The sequence below is a fragment of the Pipistrellus kuhlii genome, unplaced genomic scaffold (assembly GCF_014108245.1).
Source record: "Pipistrellus kuhlii isolate mPipKuh1 unplaced genomic scaffold, mPipKuh1.p scaffold_m20_p_12, whole genome shotgun sequence".
Lineage (NCBI taxonomy): Eukaryota > Metazoa > Chordata > Mammalia > Chiroptera > Vespertilionidae > Pipistrellus > Pipistrellus kuhlii.
Genome location: NW_023425427.1, coordinates 52,285,600 through 52,308,802, shown reverse-complemented (window position 1 = coordinate 52,308,802; position 23,203 = coordinate 52,285,600). Strand labels below are relative to the sequence as shown.

At 38.3% G+C, this 23,203-nt stretch overlaps 1 protein-coding gene across 4 annotated transcripts; it reads left to right on the top strand.

Moving 5' to 3' along the window:
* Positions 1–419: 419 nt before the first annotated feature.
* C9orf72 (C9orf72-SMCR8 complex subunit) lies at positions 420–22,123 on the top strand. Of its 4 annotated transcripts, none has more exons than XM_045580287.1 (11): positions 420–508; positions 4,462–4,949; positions 6,264–6,323; positions 9,699–9,794; positions 10,399–10,463; positions 12,115–12,187; positions 12,652–12,768; positions 14,471–14,706; positions 17,612–17,669; positions 18,888–18,997; positions 21,638–22,123. In XM_045580287.1, exons 2-11 carry the CDS (start codon positions 4,506–4,508, stop codon positions 21,735–21,737), a joined length of 1,359 nt encoding a protein of 452 aa, XP_045436243.1. In that variant the 5' UTR covers positions 420–508; positions 4,462–4,505; the 3' UTR covers positions 21,738–22,123. The 4 variants fall into 4 exon arrangements, with proteins under 4 accessions (XP_045436243.1, XP_036290109.1, XP_045436242.1 ...); XM_036434216.2 differs by lacking the exon at positions 21,638–22,123 and adding an exon at positions 19,109–20,903; XM_045580286.1 differs by lacking the exons at positions 6,264–6,323; positions 21,638–22,123 and adding an exon at positions 19,109–20,903.
* The last annotated feature ends 1,080 nt before the right edge of the window (positions 22,124–23,203 follow it).

The window sequence follows — 23,203 nt, the reverse complement described above, 5'->3', positions numbered from 1 at the left end:
GTTCCCGACACCCACTGCCTGGGGGAGAGCACCCAGAGGGCGCCTACGGTGGCCCGCGAGGAAACGGAGGCGCTTCCCCCGGAAGCTTGTCCGCCCGCAGAAAAGATGGCGCCTGTGGCATCAGGGGACCCTGCCGGCGGTCCTCCCGGCGGGGGCGGGGCCTACAAGGAGCAGGTATGAGTTTCAGAAGCAGGTGTGCTCTGCTTTTCCCGCCCTTTCCCTCCTCCCCTCGCTTTCCCAGCATTTGCTGAGGGTGGACAAGGAAAGAGTCAATAAAATTCGACCAGAAGCACTCTAGGCCGGACGTAGTAGGACAGCCGCGCACGCAGCCCGGCTCGGGGGGCGGGGCTCGGCCGGGCCCGGGGCGGGGCCAGGGCGGGATCGGGGGCGGGGCCTTGCTCGGAGCTGGGCGTGTTGGGGGCGTGGTCAGGCGGGCGGGGCGGGGCGGAGCTGCGGTTGCGGTCCCAGCGCCCGCCGCGGTGGCGGAGGCGCCGGCGTCGGAGAGTGGGTGAGTGAGAAGCCCGCGGGTCGCCGGCTGTCTGGGGTCGGGGGACGGGACCGCGCGGGGCGGAGGCGGAGGCGGGGGCTGTCCCCCGGGTTCGCTTTTCCTCTCTTTCTCCCTCTCTTCCGTGGCCTAATCCGGGTTTCCCTGCCCGGAGACGAGTGGGGTTGTCTGCGTCCGGGCCCCGGGCTTTCAGGCAGCGGCGGCGGCGCCGGGAGCAGGGGCTGGGGACCGAGCCTCCCCGCCGCTCTCCCTCCCGCAGCCCCCGAGCCGGCTCCTCCTCGGGACCCGGTGTCAGACCAATGGGACCCGCTGCATCGCGGGCTCCACGGACAAGAGCCCGGGGCCCGAGAGGCCTGCCCCGGGGAAGGCCGAGAGGCCGCTCCGGACCTAGCTGCGGGCAGCGAGGGGGTAACGCGGCGGGGAGGGCGGCGTGGACCCTGCACGTCCGCGGGCCCGACCCTTTGGGCCGCAGTGCTAGGCTGCCTTAGGCTCCGTTCTGTGGGTCAGGAGCTGCTTGCTTCACCGATCGCGGTCACGCCGATAAAGGAAGCATTGCGACTCGGGCATCACCGGGTGGGGTGGACGGTATCAGTTTCAGAAAGAAGTGCACTGATTACAGGTCCGAGCGGCCCCGGGAACTCTTCCCGGGCGTCTGCGTTCAGGGGGCACCGAGGGAGGTCAGGCACCTGCCCCAGAGAGGTTCACGACAGTCCTTGTTCGTCTATGCAGTGTTTCCCAAAGTGTGGTACGCGTACCCCCAGGGGTACGGCAAGAGTCTGGTGGGGGTACGCGTTGCACCGGAGTTTGGTGGGGATATGCATTTCATCGTGCTTAGCTGCGCCGAATTCTATGTTCTCATGAGTACGAGGGGTACTCAGCGTTACAAAAATTATAGAAGGGGTACACATATGTCAAAAGTTTGGGAAACACTGGTCTATAGCAAAGGAACAGCCTGGTGGTGGCCAGTGGATAAATTCCCATTAAAATTGTTACCATTCTTCACTTGTGATGCAAAGGAAGGGGACACACACTACTGGCATTACTTCTAATTTGTGCAAAAGGGCACCGGGAAATACTGTTAGGTAGGATCTTTCTCAGACTTTGAAAAACTGCACATAATGGGAGCATTACAGAAGCAAGTATATAACATATGGGCGACTAATAATATAGAGTCAGAATACCTGACATGTGATGTTGGTGTATGTGACGAAGATACTGTTGCCAGCACCTCAGCCAAACCCTGCCACTCTTTAGAAAAGGAAATCAGTTGGATTGGCCTTGTGATGACTGTTCCCTCTATGTATAGGAAAAAATGAGAAAAATTATAGATAGCAGTACAGACCTTGCAGTAAACTAGCACTCACCTGCTCCAGGAAACAATTGCATAGGGGCTAAATTTTTCCTTATAAAGTTGATTTTTTTTTAAAAAAATCTTTATTTGGCTCCCTTAGCAGTCTAAAATGTTCCTTTCAGAGAAAGGTAAAAAACATAAAAACTTCCCCACCTTTCAAGCCTGTCCTTGGGCTCAATTTAAGAAGTTACCTGAGAAATTTGAAGCTGTGAGAGATGGCCTGATAGTGATATCTTGATCATCTCTGAGTCTTGCCTAATGAAAATTTAGAAAGTGCTGCACACTGTCTGGAGTTACCAGCAGTTCACTGTCAGTAAAGTTCGTGGGGCAGCTTGTTTTCTAAGGTGGGCGGACTTAGGACCTGTTTCTCTCAAGGCTGGGAGAAGAGAAACAGAAAGCATGGCTACACGCTGGGTGGGTCTTAGTGATGGTTGAATTCTCATTTACAACTTCAGTGAAGCACCCCACTTTCTAAATACCAGTCAAAAAGAGATGACTGATACTTGTAAAGGTTTAAGAAAAGGCAAAGCTTCAGGGCTACCACTCTGCTAACAGTTTTAGCAAATAATTCATATAATCTGCATATGTTATTTTCAGAAAATATGTTGAATATATCTCCTCAACCCTGTCTTTTATAGAGTGGCAAGCCACAGTGCCACCCATTTTAGATCCTGGCTTCCCACAAAAGCTCTGTAGGTTAACAATGTTTGATAAGCCTCTGGGGAAGCTAACACTACATGTAAATAGATACGTACAATAGATTAAAAAAAAAAAAAAAAGACTACTGGTTTTGAACTGGTATTTTTTTCTGCCACATTTGTATATATGGATTTTCCTCACCAAAATGATGACTTTAAGTGTTAGTAAAATCATTTTTAAAGCTTTTAGTTAGACTTCTCTGTGACATTTCATTTCTCAAGTTATTTCTTTTGGCAGGATTTAAAACTTAATATGATGCTTGTCCTTTATTTTATTTATTTTTTTTCGAATGATATTAGCAGTGAGAGTGAATGTAATTAGTGATCTCTCACAGTTTAATTTTAACTATCAGTTAAAAAGTTTTGCCATAATCCAACCAGATTTTACCTTAGGACTCAATTCCATTTTAGGAAATGCTTTTATTTTCAATATAATGATGAAATGCTTGAGTTGCAATGTTGCCTTTATGATTATCCATCTTTTAAAAAAATATATATATATTTTATTGATTTTCCACAGAGAGAAAGGGAGTTGAATAGAAAGCTAGAAAGGTCGATGAGAGAGAAACATTGACCAGTTGCCTCCTGCACACCCCCTACCGGGGATGTGCCCGCAACCAAGGTACATGCCCTTGACCGGAATCGAACCTGGGACCTTTCAGTCCACAGACAGACACTCTTTCCACTGAGCCAAACCGATTTCAGCTTATTCATCATTTTTATCCAGGAAAAAAAAAAGAGCAAAAGAAAAATATAGTATAATACTATTTTATGGCTTTGTGTATACTTAATTCATTTCCTTGGCCTCCAGTTTGCTGTTGTTAAAGACAATAGCATCATTACAGTTTCAATTCAAATTACATTCTTGTATTCTGTCATTGTAAACTGCTTAAGTTGTATCCAAAAAGTGATTATTTTAAACATGCTATCCAGCTTAGATCCACTTACATTGTGATATAATGCATTAAAAAATAAGCATTCTATAAATGAATTTCTGAAGTAAAAGATGCACATGTAAGAACTGCCATTGTGTTAAACCGTTTCTGCACATACTTAGTGTTTGCCAAGTTGTGTGTGCCTATTTTTGACATCATGATAAAAGTGTGCATTTAATGCTCTAAAAATAGAAGTCATTGCTTTTCATCAGTTTCTGAACTCTCTTGACAAGGTATAGATAAATCCTTTAAGTAAAATGGTTTACTTTGACATGAATTTAGTTATAGATCAAATGTATTCTCCCAAAGCAATCATATAGGCAAAGATAGGGATATCACATTTTAGCTAACAACTGCTGTGCTTTATACTTTTGGTGAATGGAATCTACAATTTAGACTTGCTTAAATGAAATTGTCATTTTTAAAATTTTGTGTCTTTGAATACAAATATCAAATTTTAATATTACACAAAACTAGAAGCCCAGTGCATGAAATTCGTGCATGGGTAGAGTCCCTGCTGGCTGGGTCCTCCTTTTCCCAGTTGTTCACTGCAGACTGGGGCCTTCCTTCATTCCGCTCCTCCCTCTGGTGGTTAGAGCACGTCATAGTGAGTGATCGAACTCCCTGTCAATCAAACTCCTGAGGGGACACTTTGCAGATTAGGCTTTTATATATACAGATAGTTGATTCCTTTTACACTAACATCATGCAGAGCATGCACCTCAGTTTTAGTTCCTTGTCACTTTGGATTTCTAAGCATATTTTTGAATATAAGTGACATGTTACTATGTATCATAAAAATACATCAGCAAACACTCAGTGCTAGTTGAATGCCTCTATCTTGGTTGGAGACATGCTTCCAAAACATTTTGACTGAAGAGGAGAAAACTGCGAATGCCGAAATTATTTGGATTGTTGATGAATGACTTTAAAATTGCTGAACCTAATCACTGTTTTGTGTGCCTTGTTTAGATATCCTTGGAGCATTCGGATAATGTGACAGTTGGGATGTAGTGATGTCGACTCTCTGTCCTCCACCATCTCCAGCTGTTGCCAAGACAGAGATTGCTTTAAGTGGTGAATCACCTTTATTAGCTGCTACCTTTGCTTACTGGGACAATATTCTTGGTCCTAGAGTGAGACACATTTGGGCTCCAAAGACAGAACAGGTACTTCTCAGCGATGGAGAAATCACTTTTCTTGCCAACCACACCCTCAATGGAGAAATCCTTCGAAATGCGGAGAGTGGGGCTATAGATGTAAAGTTTTTTGTCTTGTCTGAAAAGGGAGTAATCATTGTTTCATTAATCTTCGATGGAAACTGGAATGGGGATAGGAGCACATATGGACTATCGATTATACTTCCACAGACAGAACTTAGCTTCTACCTCCCGCTTCACAGAGTGTGTGTCGATAGATTAACACACATTATCCGGAAAGGAAGGATATGGATGCATAAGGTGAGTGGTTCTGAGCTTATTAGTCATGTTAACCATTTATCTCCTGACACATTTATATGTAATTTTTAGAAATTATATGCAGCTAACTTCAAACAGTAGCTATTATTTGCAGCTACCGTACTAGATACAGATAGGTCTAGTCTCATGTCTGCCCTATTCATAATGACCATTGAAGGTAGGAGATGATAGTTCCATGTTACAGAGAAAAAGCTAAAGCTTAGAGAAAGTAGAGAACATAAGTTTTAGATCCATTGACCCTATTCTTTTTATTTTTTTTTTGAATTGCATGCCTGTGTGTTTTACTTATTACTTATTGTATGTGGGTACAAGCATTTCAAAACAATTGTTTCATAAGCAGTTGGCCATGAGCCTTTGATCCCTTTAACTTCTTTGCCAAGTTTCTATATTTGTAAAATGAGGACATTGGACAAAATGGTTTCTAGGAGATTCCTGTCATTTCATTTTCATATCATAAATGATAGTCCTATTCATTTTATTCCTCTTGCCGATTAGGCTAGAGCAGTGACCAGCAAACTCATTAGTCAACAGAGCCAAATATTAACAGTACAACGATTGAAATTTCTTTGGAGAGCCAACTTCTTCTAATGCCTCTTCTTCAAAATAGACTCACCCAGGCCATGGTATTTTGTGGAAGAGCCACACTCAAAGGGCCAAAAAGCTGCATGTGGCTCGTGAGCCACAGTTTGCCAACCACGGGGCTAGAGGAAACTATTATTTCCTAAATCCTGTAGTTTAATGTATAGTGACACTTCTGTTTCCATGTACTTTTGGCAGATATGAAGAACAAATTTATTTCACCTTTCTACTATGCAAGTTGATACCAGTACTAACATGGAAATCCATTAAATAATTATTAATTTTATGAGACTTTTTCTAGATAGTAAGGAAAAATACTATCTTTTAAAGGAATAGTTTCTTAACATGTTTGCAGGTTTGCCTCATTATTTTCATGTATATGAAAATTATTTAAAATCATGAAGCTATATTCTCCAGGTTCAGCTTGAACTTAGTTCATTTGAAAGTGCAAATCATTATCTTTGTGAAACTATGCAGATGTTACATTGACTGTTTTCTGTTAAATTATCTGTTTTTAACTGCCAAAAAAGGGTGGTTTTATGGATATGTTTAGTTAATTCCCTCCCTCCCCTTTTTTTCTGTCCTTAAGTGAAAGTATTTTTCCCATTAACTAAATTACACAAGAACATGTCTGCTACTTAACTGTATTGTAAAAAATAAGTGTCAATGTTTTTTGTTTTTGTTTTTAATTGTCTTTATGAATTTTCCCTTGCTAAGGAAAGGCAAGAGAATGTCCAGAAGATAGTGCTCGAAGGCACAGAGAGAATGGAAGATCAGGTAAGGTGGGGACTGCACGCTGTCAAACACTGCCAGGCACACGGTGTGACTGTGTAAGCTTGAGGGCTGTTTGTGTTAAGGCCTTGAGGCCAGATTAGTTTGACAGACTGAGCCCAAAAGTGAACAGAGCCTTAATGGAGATGTGTGGAATGAACCTGATAGAAACCTTACACCTGAATAATTAAATGTAAGTCCAATAGTAATCGCATCTACAGATTAATATTTTGTTACCTGTTGTCCATATCCACAGAGTAAATTTTGAATAACTTGCTCATAGTCAAAATTAAAAATTATGTTTGAGATTTTCTTTAAAGTCACGTTTCTCAGACATTTCCGCAGAAGTAGTTGTAACAGGAGGAAAGTGAGTACTCCTAAGGTATCTGTAGATGTAGGCACAGCTCTAAGCCTAACATACCTTTGAAATGGTATCTTTAGAATTCATGCATTACATTTTATTCTATGAAATGTCTGTCTGTTTTAATGTTATAATTTGCTGGTGTTATTCCTCACCTTTATATGACCGGGCTTCTTGTAATACCAAGTCTCCTGGAAAAAGTGCGTGTTTACCCCAGGACTTTGAATACCCTTAGGGAGCAGGCACCAGAGTTTGCAAAGCATGATTGCAAAGAGAGGGCTCCCTGTAGAAAATACAAGCGATTTCAGCATAGGGCCTAGCAGTTCTTCTGAAGTGGACTCTCCAGTGGAGAAAGGGTTCTTTGCTTTTACTGCTCTTGCCCCAGCCACCCTCTTTGTTCCTTTGAAACTCCAATACAGACATCATGGCTGGATTTTCTTTTCTCTGGTTCTCTTCAGCATGCCCGAAATAGAATACTGCTTTAAACAAAAATTTCCTTTTTTAAAAAATATATTTTTATTGGTTTCAGAAAGGAAGGAGGAGTGAGGGAAAGATAGAAACATCAATGATGAGAAAGAATCATTGATTGGCTGCCTCCTGTATGCCCCCATCCCAGGTATGTGCCCTGACAGGGAATCAAACAGTAACCTCCTGGTTCATAGGTCAGTGCTTAACCATTGAGCCACACCAGCCAGCCTAAACAAAACCTTCTAAAAATTTGTGAAAATGCAAGGGCATTAAGTAAGGAAATACTTTCGTAAATAACTTTTCAGACCAGTGGAGATTATTCTGGGGAAAGGTTTTGAGACTTACAAGAAATTCTCTTTATCCAGAGAAGTCCAGCCTATGCTTGTTAGTCAATAAGCAGCAGTGACTTTTGCCAACCTCTAGTTATGGAGTATTTAGAATTACTTCAAGATAAGGAAATTTAGAATCCAGTAAAATTTTGCTTTTACTGGGACTTTATTTCAAACCGGAGGCCTGTACTTACAAACTTACCACTGTTAATGAATGCTGTCTCGCTTTTAAGGGCTCTTAAAGACATAGTCCTACCCCTTCTGTCACGAGGAATGTATACTGGGACGAACAAGGTTCTTAGAGGGGAAAACATTCTCTTTCTCAGAAGTTTAAGGTAGAGAAGTTGTAGGAGGAAAGGAAACTGATGGGATTTTCTTTTACAGCCTCTCTGTGTTCAGCCTAGTAAGATTTTTTTTGTTAAGCTTCAAGACTGATTTCCTTTGCTTATAATGATGAATGTCAGATATTGTGTATGAACTACTATATATGCCTAAACCTAAGGGAAGGTATTTTCCCCAATTATCCTTTATGACAAGGAGTTGCCTGATAATTGAGGCTTTGCAAATCTCACATAATGTGCTTTCAATGACTTCATTTTAAACAATAAAGACTATTTGGGGATGACATGTAAGTGTAAAACAACTTCAGTCAGTGCTAGTTCTGGATGCTCAGAGTTGTCCTCTGATAAAATCACTGTACAAGGACACAAAAGTAACAGCACCTTCAGTCATTATTCTTGTTGATTTGTAGAGTTATTGATTGTAATTGTAAACAAGCATTTAAATTACTTTAAAAAGCAGAGCGTTTATGTTGTAGAGGTTATTATAGCTTGAATTTTTTAAATAGTAAAACCTTCTATGATGCAAGGAAGCTTCCAGCTTAGGATAAAATTTCCAGAGACAGCATTACATTTATTTATGTAATTGTTTTTGTGGCTTTTTAAATTTTATTTAAATTTTTTTTTAAATTTTAAATGTTGATATATGCCTTACTATGTGAACCCCACACTAAGTCTAACAACAATTGCATATAAATTCTCAAGCAACTTACATGATCAGGGGGCTCTGAAAACTGGGTTAGGTCACTCAAAAAATGAGTGTAGGGATGACAGAAGTTCTAATTTGAAGATGCATATGAAGAACTACATCTCAAAGTTTATATATTGAGGATGGTCAGAAATTTTGGGAGAGTGGTAGTGATAGTGCATAAATGAGGGATCACTTGATTTTCAGAAGCTTTACATTTGTGATATTCTATATTTTTGCTCTAGAAATTACAGATTTCAAAATTATATTTTTGACATATAAAAGAAGTAGAAGTATTATCTTGAAAAAAACTCTAAAGGAAACTTGTGTTTCATTGTATATTAAAATATATGTAATGTTTTTTATTTGTATCTGGGTAGCTTACTAGAGGCTCAGTGCACGGAAATGCGTGCACTTGAGGGTATTCCTCAGCTCAGCCTGCACCCTCTCACAGTTGGAAGCCCTTGGGGGATGTCCAACTGACACCGTAAGCTTCAGTTGGACATTCTTAGTAGCGCTGCCACAGAGGTGGGAGAGGCTCCTGCCACTGCTGCGCTCGCCAGCCTTCAGCCCAGCTTATGACTGAGCAGCATTCCCCCTGTGGGAACACACTGACCACCCGGGGACAGCCCCAGCCCCGGGCCTGCACACCCTCTCCCCCCCACCCCTCCCCGCATTGCCCTGCTGCCGCTGGCACCACCTGCTCACCAGCCCCACCTTCCCACCGACCTGTCATTCCGCCTATGGTGAATGTGCAATTAGGCTTTTATTAAATAGGATTATGAACGTAGAGGTTCAGGCTTTACTACTAAGTTCATTGCTCAGGATTCTAAAGTCTTAGGCTTTGCTTTATTTATTTTAAAATATAAAACATACTGATGACATTTAATTAAGATAGATCTCACATTTCAAAAGGAGAACCTTTCTGAATTTGGGGTGATGATTTAATTATTGCATTTAACAGTAAATGATAAACCAGTGATTCTGTTGTAAGAAAATTATTTCCAGAATAATGGAAATGAGTTTTAAATAGCATGTAAATCCTTTAGAAATGTTTTGGAGTTGTAGACTTGTTTGGAGCTGTGTTTGAACAAGTTAGCAAGTATTTCTATCTTTGCTTTCAATATTTAATTTTTTATGGTCCAGCTTATCTTATATTGTGTGATTTTTCTTCACCTCATTTACTTTTCTGGGCAGGGTCAGAGTATTATTCCAATGCTTACTGGAGAAGTAATTCCTGTAATGGAACTGCTTTCATCTATGAAATCACACAGTGTTCCTGAAGAAATAGATGTAAGTTCTTGTCTTATTAAATAGAAACATTGGTATCCTTTATCCATTTTTGTTACATTATTATTATGTATATTAGCAATATTCTCATTTTATTATTATAATTATGATAATATTAAATTTATTTATTTGACCTCTTTTGTATTTCCTAGAAGTGGGATAATTTCAAACCTTATAGAAGCAATCAATATTTAATGCAGTACTTTTGGTAACAAAACAGTGTGTAATGGAAGTTTACCCGTATTCACTAATGTAGTTTCCTTAATCATTTGTTGAGGACATTTAGGGTTACATACTATGCATGTATAGAGAATTTTTTAGGAAACAATTTTTGTAGCTTCCTGACATTTTTGTCATTAGGATTTGTCTCCTGATCCTGACAGCTCAGAAGAGGGAGTTTTTCTAGTAACAATTGTTGCTTAACCTGCCTGACCAGCCATCACATTTGTTCTTCTGAAAGTTTATGTAGTGCAGAGATTGTTTTATGGGGATTCTTGATGTTTAGAAATGAGGGCAATGTGTTATATTGAACCTAGACTTCAGAAACTTGTATAGTAAAAGTGGTTTTCAACATTGTTATACCAGAATTTTTTTGTGTGACTTTTAGATTGCTGAAACAGTTCTCAACGACGACGACATTGGTGACAGTTGTCATGAAGGCTTTCTTCTCAAGTAAGACTTTTGTTTATTTCCATAAAAGCTGAATGAAACAGATACAGACCTTATGCTTACCTATGAGAGGATATGGAAGGAAGGAAACAACAGAATACTACCCCATGTCTTTGTAGGGACAACATTGCATATGTGAACTATTACTCAGCTTTGTGTTATCTTTTTATTTCTTACATATCTCTGATATATTTGATGTTACTCTTTTCTTAATATCTAAAGAAGCTGAGTTTCGATAATGCCCAGACAAGAAATCTTAGTCCCCTGTTTGATTCTGGTTTCTTGTTTTACTTCTCATTAAAGCTGAAACTGATAATTTTTTCAATATATATTGAATATACTTGAGTTATTTGGGCCTAGAAAAGAAAGTGGGCTCTAAAATCAGATTTTCCAAGTTACTGCTATATAACCTTGGGCAAGCTACCTGAACTCTGTGCCTCCGTGCCTTTATCTGCAAAATGGGAATAATAATAACAATATTTGCTTCATAGGATTGTTCTAAGTGTTTAGTGAGATCAATTAGATTAAGCATTTAAAATAGTGCATGGCTGCCGAAACTGGTTTGGCTCAGTGGATAGAGTGTTGGTCTGCGGACTGAAAGGTCCCGGGTTCGATTCTGGTCAAGGGCATGTGCATTGGTTGCAGGCACATCCCCAGTGGGGGGTGTGCAAGAGGCAGCTGATCGATGATTCTCTCTCATCGATGTTTCTAACTCTCTATCCCTCTCTCTTCCTATCTGTAAAAAATCAATAAAATATATTAAAATAATTAAAAAAATAAAAAAATAAATAAAATAGTGTGTGGCACATAATAATAGCTGACATTTGCTATTTATATTTCTTTTAAGGAAAATGATAATAATAATAGCCAGTATTTATTGAGTGCCTACATGTTAGTCCCTAATCTAAGTGATTTGTCTTCATGTATAGTCTCATCTTGTGCTTTAGTGTTTCTTTATAATTGCAGATTATCATGAAGATTTATTTATTTTTTTAAATAATATTTTACTAATTTGAGACAGAGAGAAAGGAAGGAAGAGGGAGAGAAACATCAATTGGGTGCCTCTTGCATGGCCCTCACCCAGGGATTGAGCCTGCAACCTGGGCATGTGTCCTGACCAGGAATGGAACTGTTGACCTCTTGGTACACAGGACCACTCTCAACCAACTGGGCCACTCTGGCCAGGATATGAAATTTTATTTTTAAAAATGAGGAATGAAAAATGAGGAGTGCTCTTATGCCCAACAGTTTTTTCCTTTAGATTTATGATGGAGAATGGTAGAGGTGAGAGTGAGTCTAACCTAGAGGCCTTAAATGGCTTGAATCAGAAGCTCATTAGTCCTGATTCTGTTCAGTGTTAGCCATTCATAGCATTAATTTTAGTCCCCTTTTTTCTTTAAGTCACTTAACCTCTCTCTATACCTCAGTTCCTTCCACTGTAAAATGGTGATATTTTACTAAATGGGTTGTTTTAAGGTTCAAATGAGAGAATCGCTGTGAAAGGCATGTAAAAATGAGATGGCATTATATTTATAGCTTTGGTGTTTCACATGGAAAGCTATTCTAAATGATTTGAATAGCTTTCCTTCTTTCCTTTTACTTTGTGAAGTTGTTTTACAGTCCATTTTTTATATCTTTTTTCTTCAATTTACAGTGCTATTAGCTCACACCTGCAAACCTGTGGCTGTTCTGTTGTAGTAGGTAGCAGTGCAGAGAAAGTAAATAAGGTAATGTATTTTATAATCTAGCAAATAATCTCACTTTTTAATTCTGCTAACATACCACAGGTTGTAATTTAAAGTTAGGTTACAGACAACATGATCTAACAGTATAAGGCTATGACCAAGTAACTGTGACACGCTAAGCAAAAAGGAGGGTTTCATGGAGAAAGTCTGCATATAATTATAGCAGCCACCTGGAGAGGCACAATATATATTCAAATGTTAAAGGTTTTGAGATGTACTGAAATTTACCAGCATTTCCCAAACTTATTTGACCACAGAGTCCCTATTTTTAGCAACAATTGTTATCATCCATGGACTATTTTGTATGACTACGAAATATTTATTTCTCAGGATATATTTTATTGGCAAAAACAATTGAAATTTCAATTCCAATTTCTTTCATAAGCAAACCAATGCTGTGTGTTTTTTTACATTATATTTTAATGCTAAATTCTTTTCTTTTACAGATAGTAAAAACATTATGCCTTTTTCTGACTCCAGCAGAGAGAAAATGCTCTAGATTATGTGAAGCAGAATCATCATTTAAATATGAGTCAGGACTATTTGTTCAAGGCCTGCTAAAGGTAGAGTCTGCACTTGTCACAAGGGAAAGCGGTTTTGAACATTAGTATTTAATGTATCTCATGTTTTTATGCCAGGGGCCGACTTCCTTTGCAGAGACTGAGCATAGAGTCTATGTCTTATTGTTTTATGGTTGGTATCAGAGACATATCACAGAACATCTTTATGTTTCTCTCTGGTTTCCTGTAGCTGCCTGTTTGTCTTTAGGATTTTTAATTTTTTTAATATGTGCTTGAATCAGGTTGATTGTCTAAAATGGGAACATTTAATTTTTTTTTTACTGAACAAATTTGAATTTTTGTGTTACCATTTGGTTTATGTACCATATTCATTTATTGAAAAAAAATTAAAGCTACTTTCTAACTTGAAAAAGAATATAAATTTTTATCAATTCCTGTGTGTGTATTAAAAAGTTTTTTAATTTTTTTTTATTTGTTTAAATCTGCTATTGAAGGGAAAAGACAAATATTAATTAGCCATTGTTTTGAGTAATTATAGGGAGGACAGTTAATCACTTTATCAAACCTATTGTTGATTTTTTTAATCATAAACAAACACATGAAGTTACAGATTCCTAATGCTTATGTGATTATCTCATAATGGATGCTTTCTTGAAGGTGTAGATATAACAAAACGGACAAAAAATTCTTACAAATAAAAATTATATTCAGCTTTTGCATTTTCAATAATGGGCATGCTATGAGCTCAAAATAATAGTACTTAAATATAAAAACTATTTAAGGGAAACTTATTTCTGATTTGAATTGTACAAATCTGAAAATTAGAACTTCTTCCCTATAAAAAACATAGGTATTTAGTACTTTTTTTTCCCCTCAGCAACCTCTCATTTAATTATATAATTTTATTCCTAAAGTGTTTTATATTAGATTCATATAGGAAAGCTTCAAACTATAGCATAATGAAAATATATTTTAAAATTTTCTATGTAGTTATAAATTTTGTAGCCTTTTAAAAAATGGTTTGACATTATATATCAAGAGCCTTACAGACATTTAAAGACTTAAGTTACTGTTTCTACCTCTGGAAATTCTTCCTAAAGAAACAATTATATGTGCAGAAGATTTACATATAAAGATGATTATCACAGCATAATATTAGTAAAAAAAATGGAAACAGCCTTTATCTTCTATTCTCTTCAAGTACATAGCACATAGCACAGTGCCTTATACAGAGTATGTCCTTATTCCAGGGCAGCCTAGAAAGAAGTGCATTCTTTACTTATTATAAAGATACACATATGATTAGAATTTAAAAGAGCATGTGAATAGCCAAGAAGAAATGGTCATTTGTAATCTCACAATCCAGAGAATAACTATTGTTAATATTTGACATGTATCTTCTGGTTTTGTTTTCTTCTGTATGTATTTTTTTCACATCTCCCCTCACTCCCCCCAAAAATTGGATTATACTTTGCATGTTCTAACCTGTGGGGGGTTTATTTCACAATATATTGTGAACATCTTTCAATATCAACACTTAAACTTCTGCAGTTTAACTTAATCACTTTTTTTTGGATTCTTAGTTGTTTCTATCACTAAAACTTTTTACACAATCATGAGTAATATCTAAATATAAATTTCTAGAAATCGACTTGCTAAATCGAAATCAGGGTATTTGTTTGTTTAAATAAGTCTTTATATCATTTAGCAAATAAGACAGTGACTTTTCCTTTCATCGGGACAGGATTCCACTGGAAGCTTTGTGCTACCCTTCCGGCAAGTCATGTATGCTCCCTACCCCAGCACTCACATAGACGTGGATGTCAACACTGTCAAGCAGATGCCGCCCTGTCACGAGCACATCTACAATCAGCGCCGGTACATGCGCTCCGAGCTGACGGCATTCTGGAGAGCCACTTCAGAGGAGGACATGGCTCAGGACACAGTCATCTACACCGACGAGAGCTTCACTCCCGATCTGTAAGTCATGCTGCCTTTTGATATTGTCATGAAGCAGTATTATGAAATTGTATCTTTTGTGAGTAAGAGCAAAACAGATGAGTCTGTGTTTAAAGGAAAGAAATGTTACTGTGAGTTATGCTTGAAGAAATACTTGGTTAGCCGAATCCAGTTTGGCTCAGTGGATAGAGCATTGGTCTGCGGACTGAAAGGTCCCAGATTCGATTTCGGTCAAGGGCATGTACGTTGGTTGCGGGCACATCCCTGGCAAGGGGTGTGCAGGAGGCAACTGGTCGATGTTTCTCTCTCATAGATGTTTCTAGCTCTCTATCCCTCTTCCTTCCCCTCTGTGGAAAATCAATAAAATATAAAATTAAAAAAAGAAAAAAAAAGAAATACTTGGTTAATCAAGCATTTATTCTTAAATGTTTATTTTTCTTACTGTAATCGTGTTTCTCATAAGATAGGTTAGATTAGTTTTTTAAAATAAACATTTAAATATTTAACAAATATCTATTGAGCCCTAAGCACAGTACTAGCTACTAAGGTTAATAGTGGCCATACAGCCCCAGCTCTAACTTTTTTGCTTATAGTCACATGTATAGGAGTCACTGAAAAGCTTACTAACTAAAACCAAAGAAGTCATTCTAAGTCTTTTCTTTCTTGATATGTGAATATAAAATACAACAAAATTGTCAAAAATATCAATAGAGCATTCTTTTACTTTGAATTTTATATTGTGGTATTCATTCCTTGTCATAAAGTCTGATTAGTATTTTAAAAAGATAAAAAGTAATGATAATAAAATAGTCAGTGTTGACCCAATTAGGAAAAAATGGTGATGATAAATATGAGTTATAAAACCCTAAGTTAACACTGAAATTTTAGGTACTTTCCTATTTACTTCTGAAATCAGGAAAAGATTTGTAGCGTACTGGATACATTATGATTCTCTTTAATTAAAGTGCCTGGCACATAGAACGTGCTCAGTAAATGTTAACTAGAATCATACAGGTTTGAGTATATACAGGAGCAGTAAAATTGGAGTGATCAGCCTGTCCTGTTTTTCTAAGAAAATTTTGAGCCCAGGCAATAGACATGTGGCACACCAGTAGTCACACAGAATGTGCTGACCAAAAACAGAAAAGGAACACTATGTCCACCAGAAAGGGCACACATGTCCACCGGAAAGAGAACACATGTCCACCGGAAAGGGCACACATGTCCACTGGAAAGGGAACACCATGTCAGCTGAAAAGGGAACACATGGCCACCGGAAAGGACACACATGTCCACCGGAAAGGGAACACCATGTCAGCTGGAAAGGGAACACATGTCCACCGGAAAGGGCACACATGTCCACTGGAAGAGGACCACGGGATCTCAGCCTTGTGTGTCCCAGGTGCAGAAAGATGACTTCATTAGGGCCTGTCTTTCCCGGCTCTCCAGTTTTCCTGTTGGTTCCTTAGAAAGCTTTAGGGAAATTGGTTAGAACATGAATTATTCAAAATTGGAATTCCAGGTCACTAAGCTTTCATGTGCAGTATTGGTAATTTGATACACATGTAAAAGTTCTCAGAATTCTTTTGTTCCTTCAAGCATTTTTTTTTCCCTAAAGTATTTAGTTGTTTTTTTGTTGTTGTTGTTGTGTTTTTGTTTGTTGTTGTTTTTTTCTTTTTTTGGTTACTTCATAGCTCTTTTGGGGAATTTGGTGAACTTTAGAACGAGTTTTCAGCCATCTACATAGTATTTTTTTAGAGAGGATATGTGTATACGGTAACATTACTTTTTATTTAAAACAATATCACTAATTTTTAAGATATTTTTTAATTTTAATGTTTAGATATAATTTCAGTCACGACCAATAAAAAATGAAAAATCAGTCACAGTCACTGTAAATATATATATATATATATTTTTTTTTATTTTTTTTTTAATTTGTTTCAGAAAGGAAGGGAGAAGGAGAGGGAAATAGAAATATCAATGATGAGAGAGAATCATTGATCAGAGAATCCTGCAAGCCCCCTTCTAGGGATCAAGCCCAGAATTCAAGCATGTGCCCTTGACTGGAATCAAACCCAGAACCTTTCAGTTCACAGGCCAGTGCTCTATCCACTAAGCCATACCAGCTAGAGCTATTTTTTAACACTTTACTTTATCTAATTCATTATGAACAAGATACTTACTCAGTGAAACAGGCATCTTAAGAACAGCGGGCTTCAAACAGCCTATACCCTCTCCAAAACCAGAGAAGGAGTGCTGTCAGGTCCACATTGGCCACTAACTGGATACCTTGTAATTATTAAATGCTATCTCCCCCCCTCCCCACCCCCCCACCGCCCCATTTTGATTTCCTTCTGTTGTTTGGTATACTCTTCTCTTATAACTAGGAAATTTTAGGTACTTTCCTATTTATTTCTGCACACACACCTCTTCCTGCTACTCCTCTCATTATATGATGATTATTACTATTTTCAGTTAAAAATTGCTTACCTTATGTTACATTACCCTTTTCTCAGTAAACCCTCTAGGGAAGTAGAAGGCAAGGAGAGGGAAGGAGAAGGGGAAAGAGTAAAGGGTTTCAGACCTGGGAAGAGAGCTGTCTCTTTTTATGCACCTGCTCTGCCCTGTGTGGTGTGTTAGATGCACTCTCTCTCAGGTAGGCATTACATCTTAACTTCCTGTCTGATCGTAGACAAGGCAGATGATGCTTTCCTAGAACATTAGCTGGTTCGTGTAACTTGCCAGATGATAGGCTCGTGATGCAAACCCAGTGGTTGTCATGTTGCAGATAGTCATCTAGCTGTGTTTCTTAATCCCACTCCAATGATACCTAGCATCCATCCTTTTGTCTTTCCGGCTGGTGTAGGATTATGGAAATTAGCATTGTGTAGCCATTTCAACATTTGGAGTATTTTCTTCACAGGAATATTTTTCAAGATGTCCTACATAGAGACACGCTAGTAAAAGCCTTCCTGGATCAGGTAAATGTTATGACATGATTTTGGTTTTTTATTTAATGCATCCTCCAATGCCTGTACTCTGTATATAAATCTTAGAATTGAGTCATTATCTTTCTGTAGTGTCTCTGGTCTTTTTGAAAGTATCTACATCATTTTTTTTTTGAGTTGTTAATGAGTAGTAGTCTGAATACTAACAATTAAAGATACATCATTTCCCCCATTCAAATAATAAATGTTTTGTGCGGGAGAAGGAAGAGGGTGCATAAATGTTTTTTTATTTACCTTAATTAAGTCAAAAATGTCTTTAAACCCTGTACCTCTCTTTCAATTATAGCATTTTTATTGTCTCTTTCTTTTGAAAAAAAACAAAACAAGACTGCTTAATTATACATTTGAATAAAATTCTAGATTATATGGAACTTAATATACTAGAGCTTTGTCATAGTATCATTCTGAGAATTAGGTCAGGAAACTTTGTCATAGATGCAGCTTTGAAATAATGAGGTCCTTGGGTTTACTAGAAGTTTTTTATCAGGTCTGTAGTCTGTAACGTAACCCAAAGTTCAAAGATAATACATAGTCGTGTGATTCCGTATTTCTCAAGCTGAAATGAGATCCTTCTACTGCTATAGCTGTACCCTCCCCATGTCCGTTCCCTCTCTCGCCAGCAAGAGGGATATGAATATCTTAAAATCATAAATTAAGTGGGGCTTAACTTCTGGGAGCTTCAACTTTATTTGAAGATGTGGGCAGAAAAAGTCAAGTAACGTAATTAGAAGTAACCTATAAGTATGATTTTTAAAAATTATTTTAGAGAGAAAAAGGGAGAGAGAGACAGAGAAACATCAGTGTGAGAGAGAAACATCGATTGGTTGCCTCTAGCATGCACCCTGACTGGGAATAAAACCTGCTACATTTTGGTGTACAGCATGGTGCTCCAACCAACTGACCCACAATGGCCAGGGCCAATTATTACTTTTAATAATAAAAATAAATATGAGTGTATTCTGAGATAGAATGAAAAATACTAACCCTTAAATATAGCATAGAACTGTCAGAGTGCTTCCAGACTCGGTACTTCTGCCATTCTCCTGCCTGCTAGGAGAACATCTGTGGAAATGATTGTGGGAACTGCTCGAATGTACATTATCTGCCAAACTCTGTTAACACTATAATAGAAACATGCTGTGTAAGTAGAAAGAGATTAAAATATTTATTAAAGCATTCATTTTCCTTTAGGTCTTTCATTTGAAGCCTGGTTTATCTCTCAGGAGTACTTTCCTTGCACAGTTTCTGCTTGTCCTTCACAGAAAAGCTTTGACGCTAATAAAATATATAGAAGATGATACGTAAGTAAAACTATATGGAAGAAAAACATTTGTGCATTTTTTAAAAATTGTTCCTTTTGAGCGTTTTCTATATTACATATTTATTATGATTATTATTATTATTATTTGTAGGCAGAAGGGGAAAAAGCCGTTTAAATCTCTTCGGAACCTGAAGATAGACCTTGATTTAACAGCAGAGGGCGATCTTAACATAATAATGGCTCTAGCTGAGAAAATTAAACCAGGCCTGCACTCCTTTATCTTTGGAAGATCTTTCTATACTAGTGTACAAGAACGAGACGTTCTAATGACTTTTTAACCGTGTAACTTACTAAATATATTTCATCTCACTCATAATTGCTGCTAAAGTAGCTCAGTTGGTATGGGACACATCAGTCCCTGGGGTCATACTTCCAAGTCCAACTTGGCAATGGCAGTTAAACTTAGTTACACTACAGTTGTCAACAGAAATCTGTGAAGGGTGTCAGGTGCATCGTTAGCAGTGGATGGATCTTTTCCTAGTTGTGCTCTCTTGGGATACAGACTTATGTTTACAATTATAATATTATTGCTACCTTTAAAAAAGATATAATAATAGAATATAAACTTGACCACAACTACTGTTTTTTGAAACTTAGGATTCATGGTTTACATGTATCGAAGTGAAATCTGAGTTAGCTTCCAAAGATGGAGTGCTAGTTGACTTTGCACTTTTTGGTGATTCTTGGTATACGGGAATACTAATACTGTTGCAATCAGCTGAAAACTAGAGCTTCTGAATCATTTCATTTTCATAGACAGGAAGCTAACTTGAACCCAGGGTAAGCTTGAAAAAGAAAATATTGTTCAAGAAGATGTTTAGTTAAAGTTAATTATTAGATCCTACTTAGTAGATGTAGTTATTCAGAGTCAGTCTGTGTAAAAATGTCAGGCAGTGTGTAGAGTCCGGTTGTGATGAAAGCAATCAGGGTGGTTTTGTTTTGATGCTAAGTTCTATCAAAGAAAATATAGGAAGTTGGATTTTATGTTGTAGTAGTAGTTGTCAACTTTTTAAATTAATGTTCATTATTTTTGAGCCAACTGGAAATGTGTACTCCTATGTCCTTTTTTTCCTTGGGGACTTTAATTACTTGGAAGAAGCTTGGATTTCACTGGTCAGTCCTTGTCACCTTGTTTTCTTCTTGTAAAGTCTCTCCCTGATGGCAATCATTGTAATTCTGAAACTATGAAATGCAATAGAGAATATACCAATAGCTTTTTTCAGGAATAGAGGATAGTACCTTGACTTCTTACATTTCTGCACATATGTTTTAAGTTGTTGCTGTGTGTCTTTGCCCGCATCGTCTGAGGAGTAGCAGGAGATCCTTGACTGACATGCTATTTAACTAGGTGCTACTTTGGCAGAACTGAGTGGTCTATTTCTTGTGTTTCCTTAATGTGTTTGGACCATTTTGCTGGCTACAATATAACTGATTAACATAATTCTGTGCTAGAACAATATTGTCATAGTAGTAGGATATGCAAGCATAAAAAATTATTTAAAACTGTGAAAGTAACACAAAAGGGAAAAATATTTATAAGAAAGGGATAAAAGAGAGAGAGCCCCTCTGCCCTTGCCCAAGTTTAACCAAAAACTGTTCTGTTTTGAAAAGTCCTAATGGTCTTTCACATCATAGTAAGTATTTTATACACACAGAACTAGATGACTGATGCTGTCATGAAGAAATGTACACATACCACCTTATTGTACCCTATCCTCACTGTTTTTTACGTGATAAATTATTGAAGTGCTGACTGGTTTTCTTTTGTTGCTGGTTTATTATTGTTATTTAGAACGCAAGTTGTACAGTGAAATAAGTTATTAAAGCATGTGTAAACATTGTTACACATATTTTCTCTTGGAGAATTTTGAATAAAATATCTTTGAAATTTTGTCTCTTATGGTTGTTTGTTTAGAAAAGCAATGCTATGATACTGAAAGACTGTTTTCCTGTTCAGCTGACAGTCTTACTGAATCTAAACGTCTTTCTTTTATTTTTTACTAGAGGCCCAGTGCACGAAATTCATGCATGGGAGGGAAAGGGGGAGAGGTGTCCCTCAGCCCAGCCTGCTCCCACTCCAATCTGGGACCCCTTGAGGGATGTCTGACCACCCGTTTAGGCCTGATCCCACCAAGCCTAAACTGATGGTTGGACATCCCTCTCATAATCCAGGACTGCTGGCTCCCAACTGCTTGCCTACCTCTGCCTGATTACCCCTAACCAATTCTGCCTATCAGCCTGATCACCCCCTAACCACTCCCCTGCCAGCCTGATTGATGACTAACTGCTCCCCTGCCAGCCTGTTTGCCCCTAACTGCCCTCCCCTGCTGGCCTGGTCCCCCAAAATTGTCCTTCCCAGCAGGCCTGTTCTTCCCCCCCCCCCCCCCCCCCCCCCCCCCCCCCCCCCACTGCCCTTTCCTGCTGGCCTGGTCTCCTCCAACTGCCCTCCTCTGCTGGTCCAGTCACCCCCAACTGCCCTCCTCTGCTGGCCTGGTCACCCCTAACTACCCACAACTGCCCTCCTCTGTAGGCCATCTTGTGGCAGCCATCTTGTGTCTTGGAGTCAATTTGCATATTCCCTTTTTATTAGATAGGATTTTGAAAGAAAATACATGTAAAGTTCTATTGATGCTGGTGAAGGGGAGCAGAGTTTGCCATCCTATAATAGGCCTTTGGGGATATTGGTTATTTTAATCTGGTTATTTTTAAGAAATAAATGACTCAAAAGAACCTTTGACTTTCCCCCAACTGCCTAAAAACATTTAGTTGGAGGACCTTCACCAAGAAGGGAGAGACCGTCACAATTAACTGTAGTTTCATATGAACTAAGTCTGATAAGCCAGGAGGAATCGAGCAAGGCACTTTTGATTCAAGTCTGTGTTGCACAGTTAAAGCTGGCCCAGCAGTTATTTACCAAACATTTGCTTTTCCCTATTTCGGTAAATTGCTTTCCTGCCCTCTGAAGTCCCAAGCCACAACCCACCTCCTCCCTCCTTAGTTCAAGATGAGTTGTAAGCCTTTACTGCCTGATAGGTCTTGGGATCTTATATTCTATGGAATGCCCATATGTACATACATAATAAATTTGGCCACTTGCTCCTGTTAATCTGTCTCATGTTAATTTGGTTATTAGTCTAACCAAAAGAATTTAGAAGATAGAAGGAAAATTATTTTTCCTGCCCCCTACACTAGAATCTTATGTAAATCTTTATTTAAAAAAAAAAAAAGTCTTCCTGCTTAACTACCAGGATTGCATTTTGATGTCTTAAATGTGTACATTAATATTTCAAATGTATGATAATTATTGGGTAAATACATTTTAAAATTCCTGTTATCATGATATTGATGTAGCAGGGGTTACAGGGTTATAATAATATTGATATAAGAGGATTATAGCACATAATGTACCACTTGTCATATACAATAAGTATCTATAATAATAAAAACATAATATGCTAATTAGACAGTACATCCTTCCAGACGACCTACCGGATGAAGCAGAGGCTGAGAGGGAAACTCCCGTCCTGTCCCGGGTGCCAGAGGGAAGCCGGTGCCGGCAGCTGGGGAAGGAAGGCCTACACTTGCACGAATTTTGTGCATCGGGCCTCTAATAGACTATAAGAACCTTATGATAGTACACTGACATTTCTCCCTCCTCATCTGTGTGCTATTGTGACCTCACATTTTCCTTCTGCATTTATTATAAGATCCACACTTTTTTATTTTTGTGTAAGCAGTCAATTGTCTTTTTAAAGGAATTTAAATATAAGTATCCTAAATATCCCAATGAAAAGGCAGAAGTTGTCAGATTGGATAAAAAACAATATCCAACTGTATGCTGTAAATAAGAAACTCATGAAGGACAAAGATTAAAAGTGATAGGATGAAAAAAGATATACCACACCAATACAAATCAAAAGAAAGCTGGAGTGGCTATTATTAATATCAGGCAAAGTAGATTACAGAACAAAGAATATTACCAGCAACAAAAGATAATTTTATAATGCCAAACATCTTGCTGACCTTCAGTCCTAAGTGCTTGTTTACCTAACTACTATAAAAATGCACAAAATGAAAACTAATAGAACTGTAAGGAGAAACAGGCACTCTACAGTTAATATGTAGGGATTTGATACCCCTAAGACAATGTTTGATAGAACACGAAAACACAAAATAGGCATATAGA

Excerpts from the sequence above, each read along its gene's own strand:
- C9orf72 (XM_036434216.2), top strand. The coding sequence starts at position 4,506 with ATGTCGACTCTCTGTCCTCCACCATCTCCAGCTGTTGCCAAGACAGAG. Across the intron at positions 14,707-17,611 it reads GAGAGCTTCACTCCCGATCT|GAATATTTTTCAAGATGTCC; the intron begins GTAAGTCATGCT and ends TTTTCTTCACAG. Across the intron at positions 17,670-18,887 it reads TAAAAGCCTTCCTGGATCAG|GTCTTTCATTTGAAGCCTGG; the intron begins GTAAATGTTATG and ends ATTTTCCTTTAG.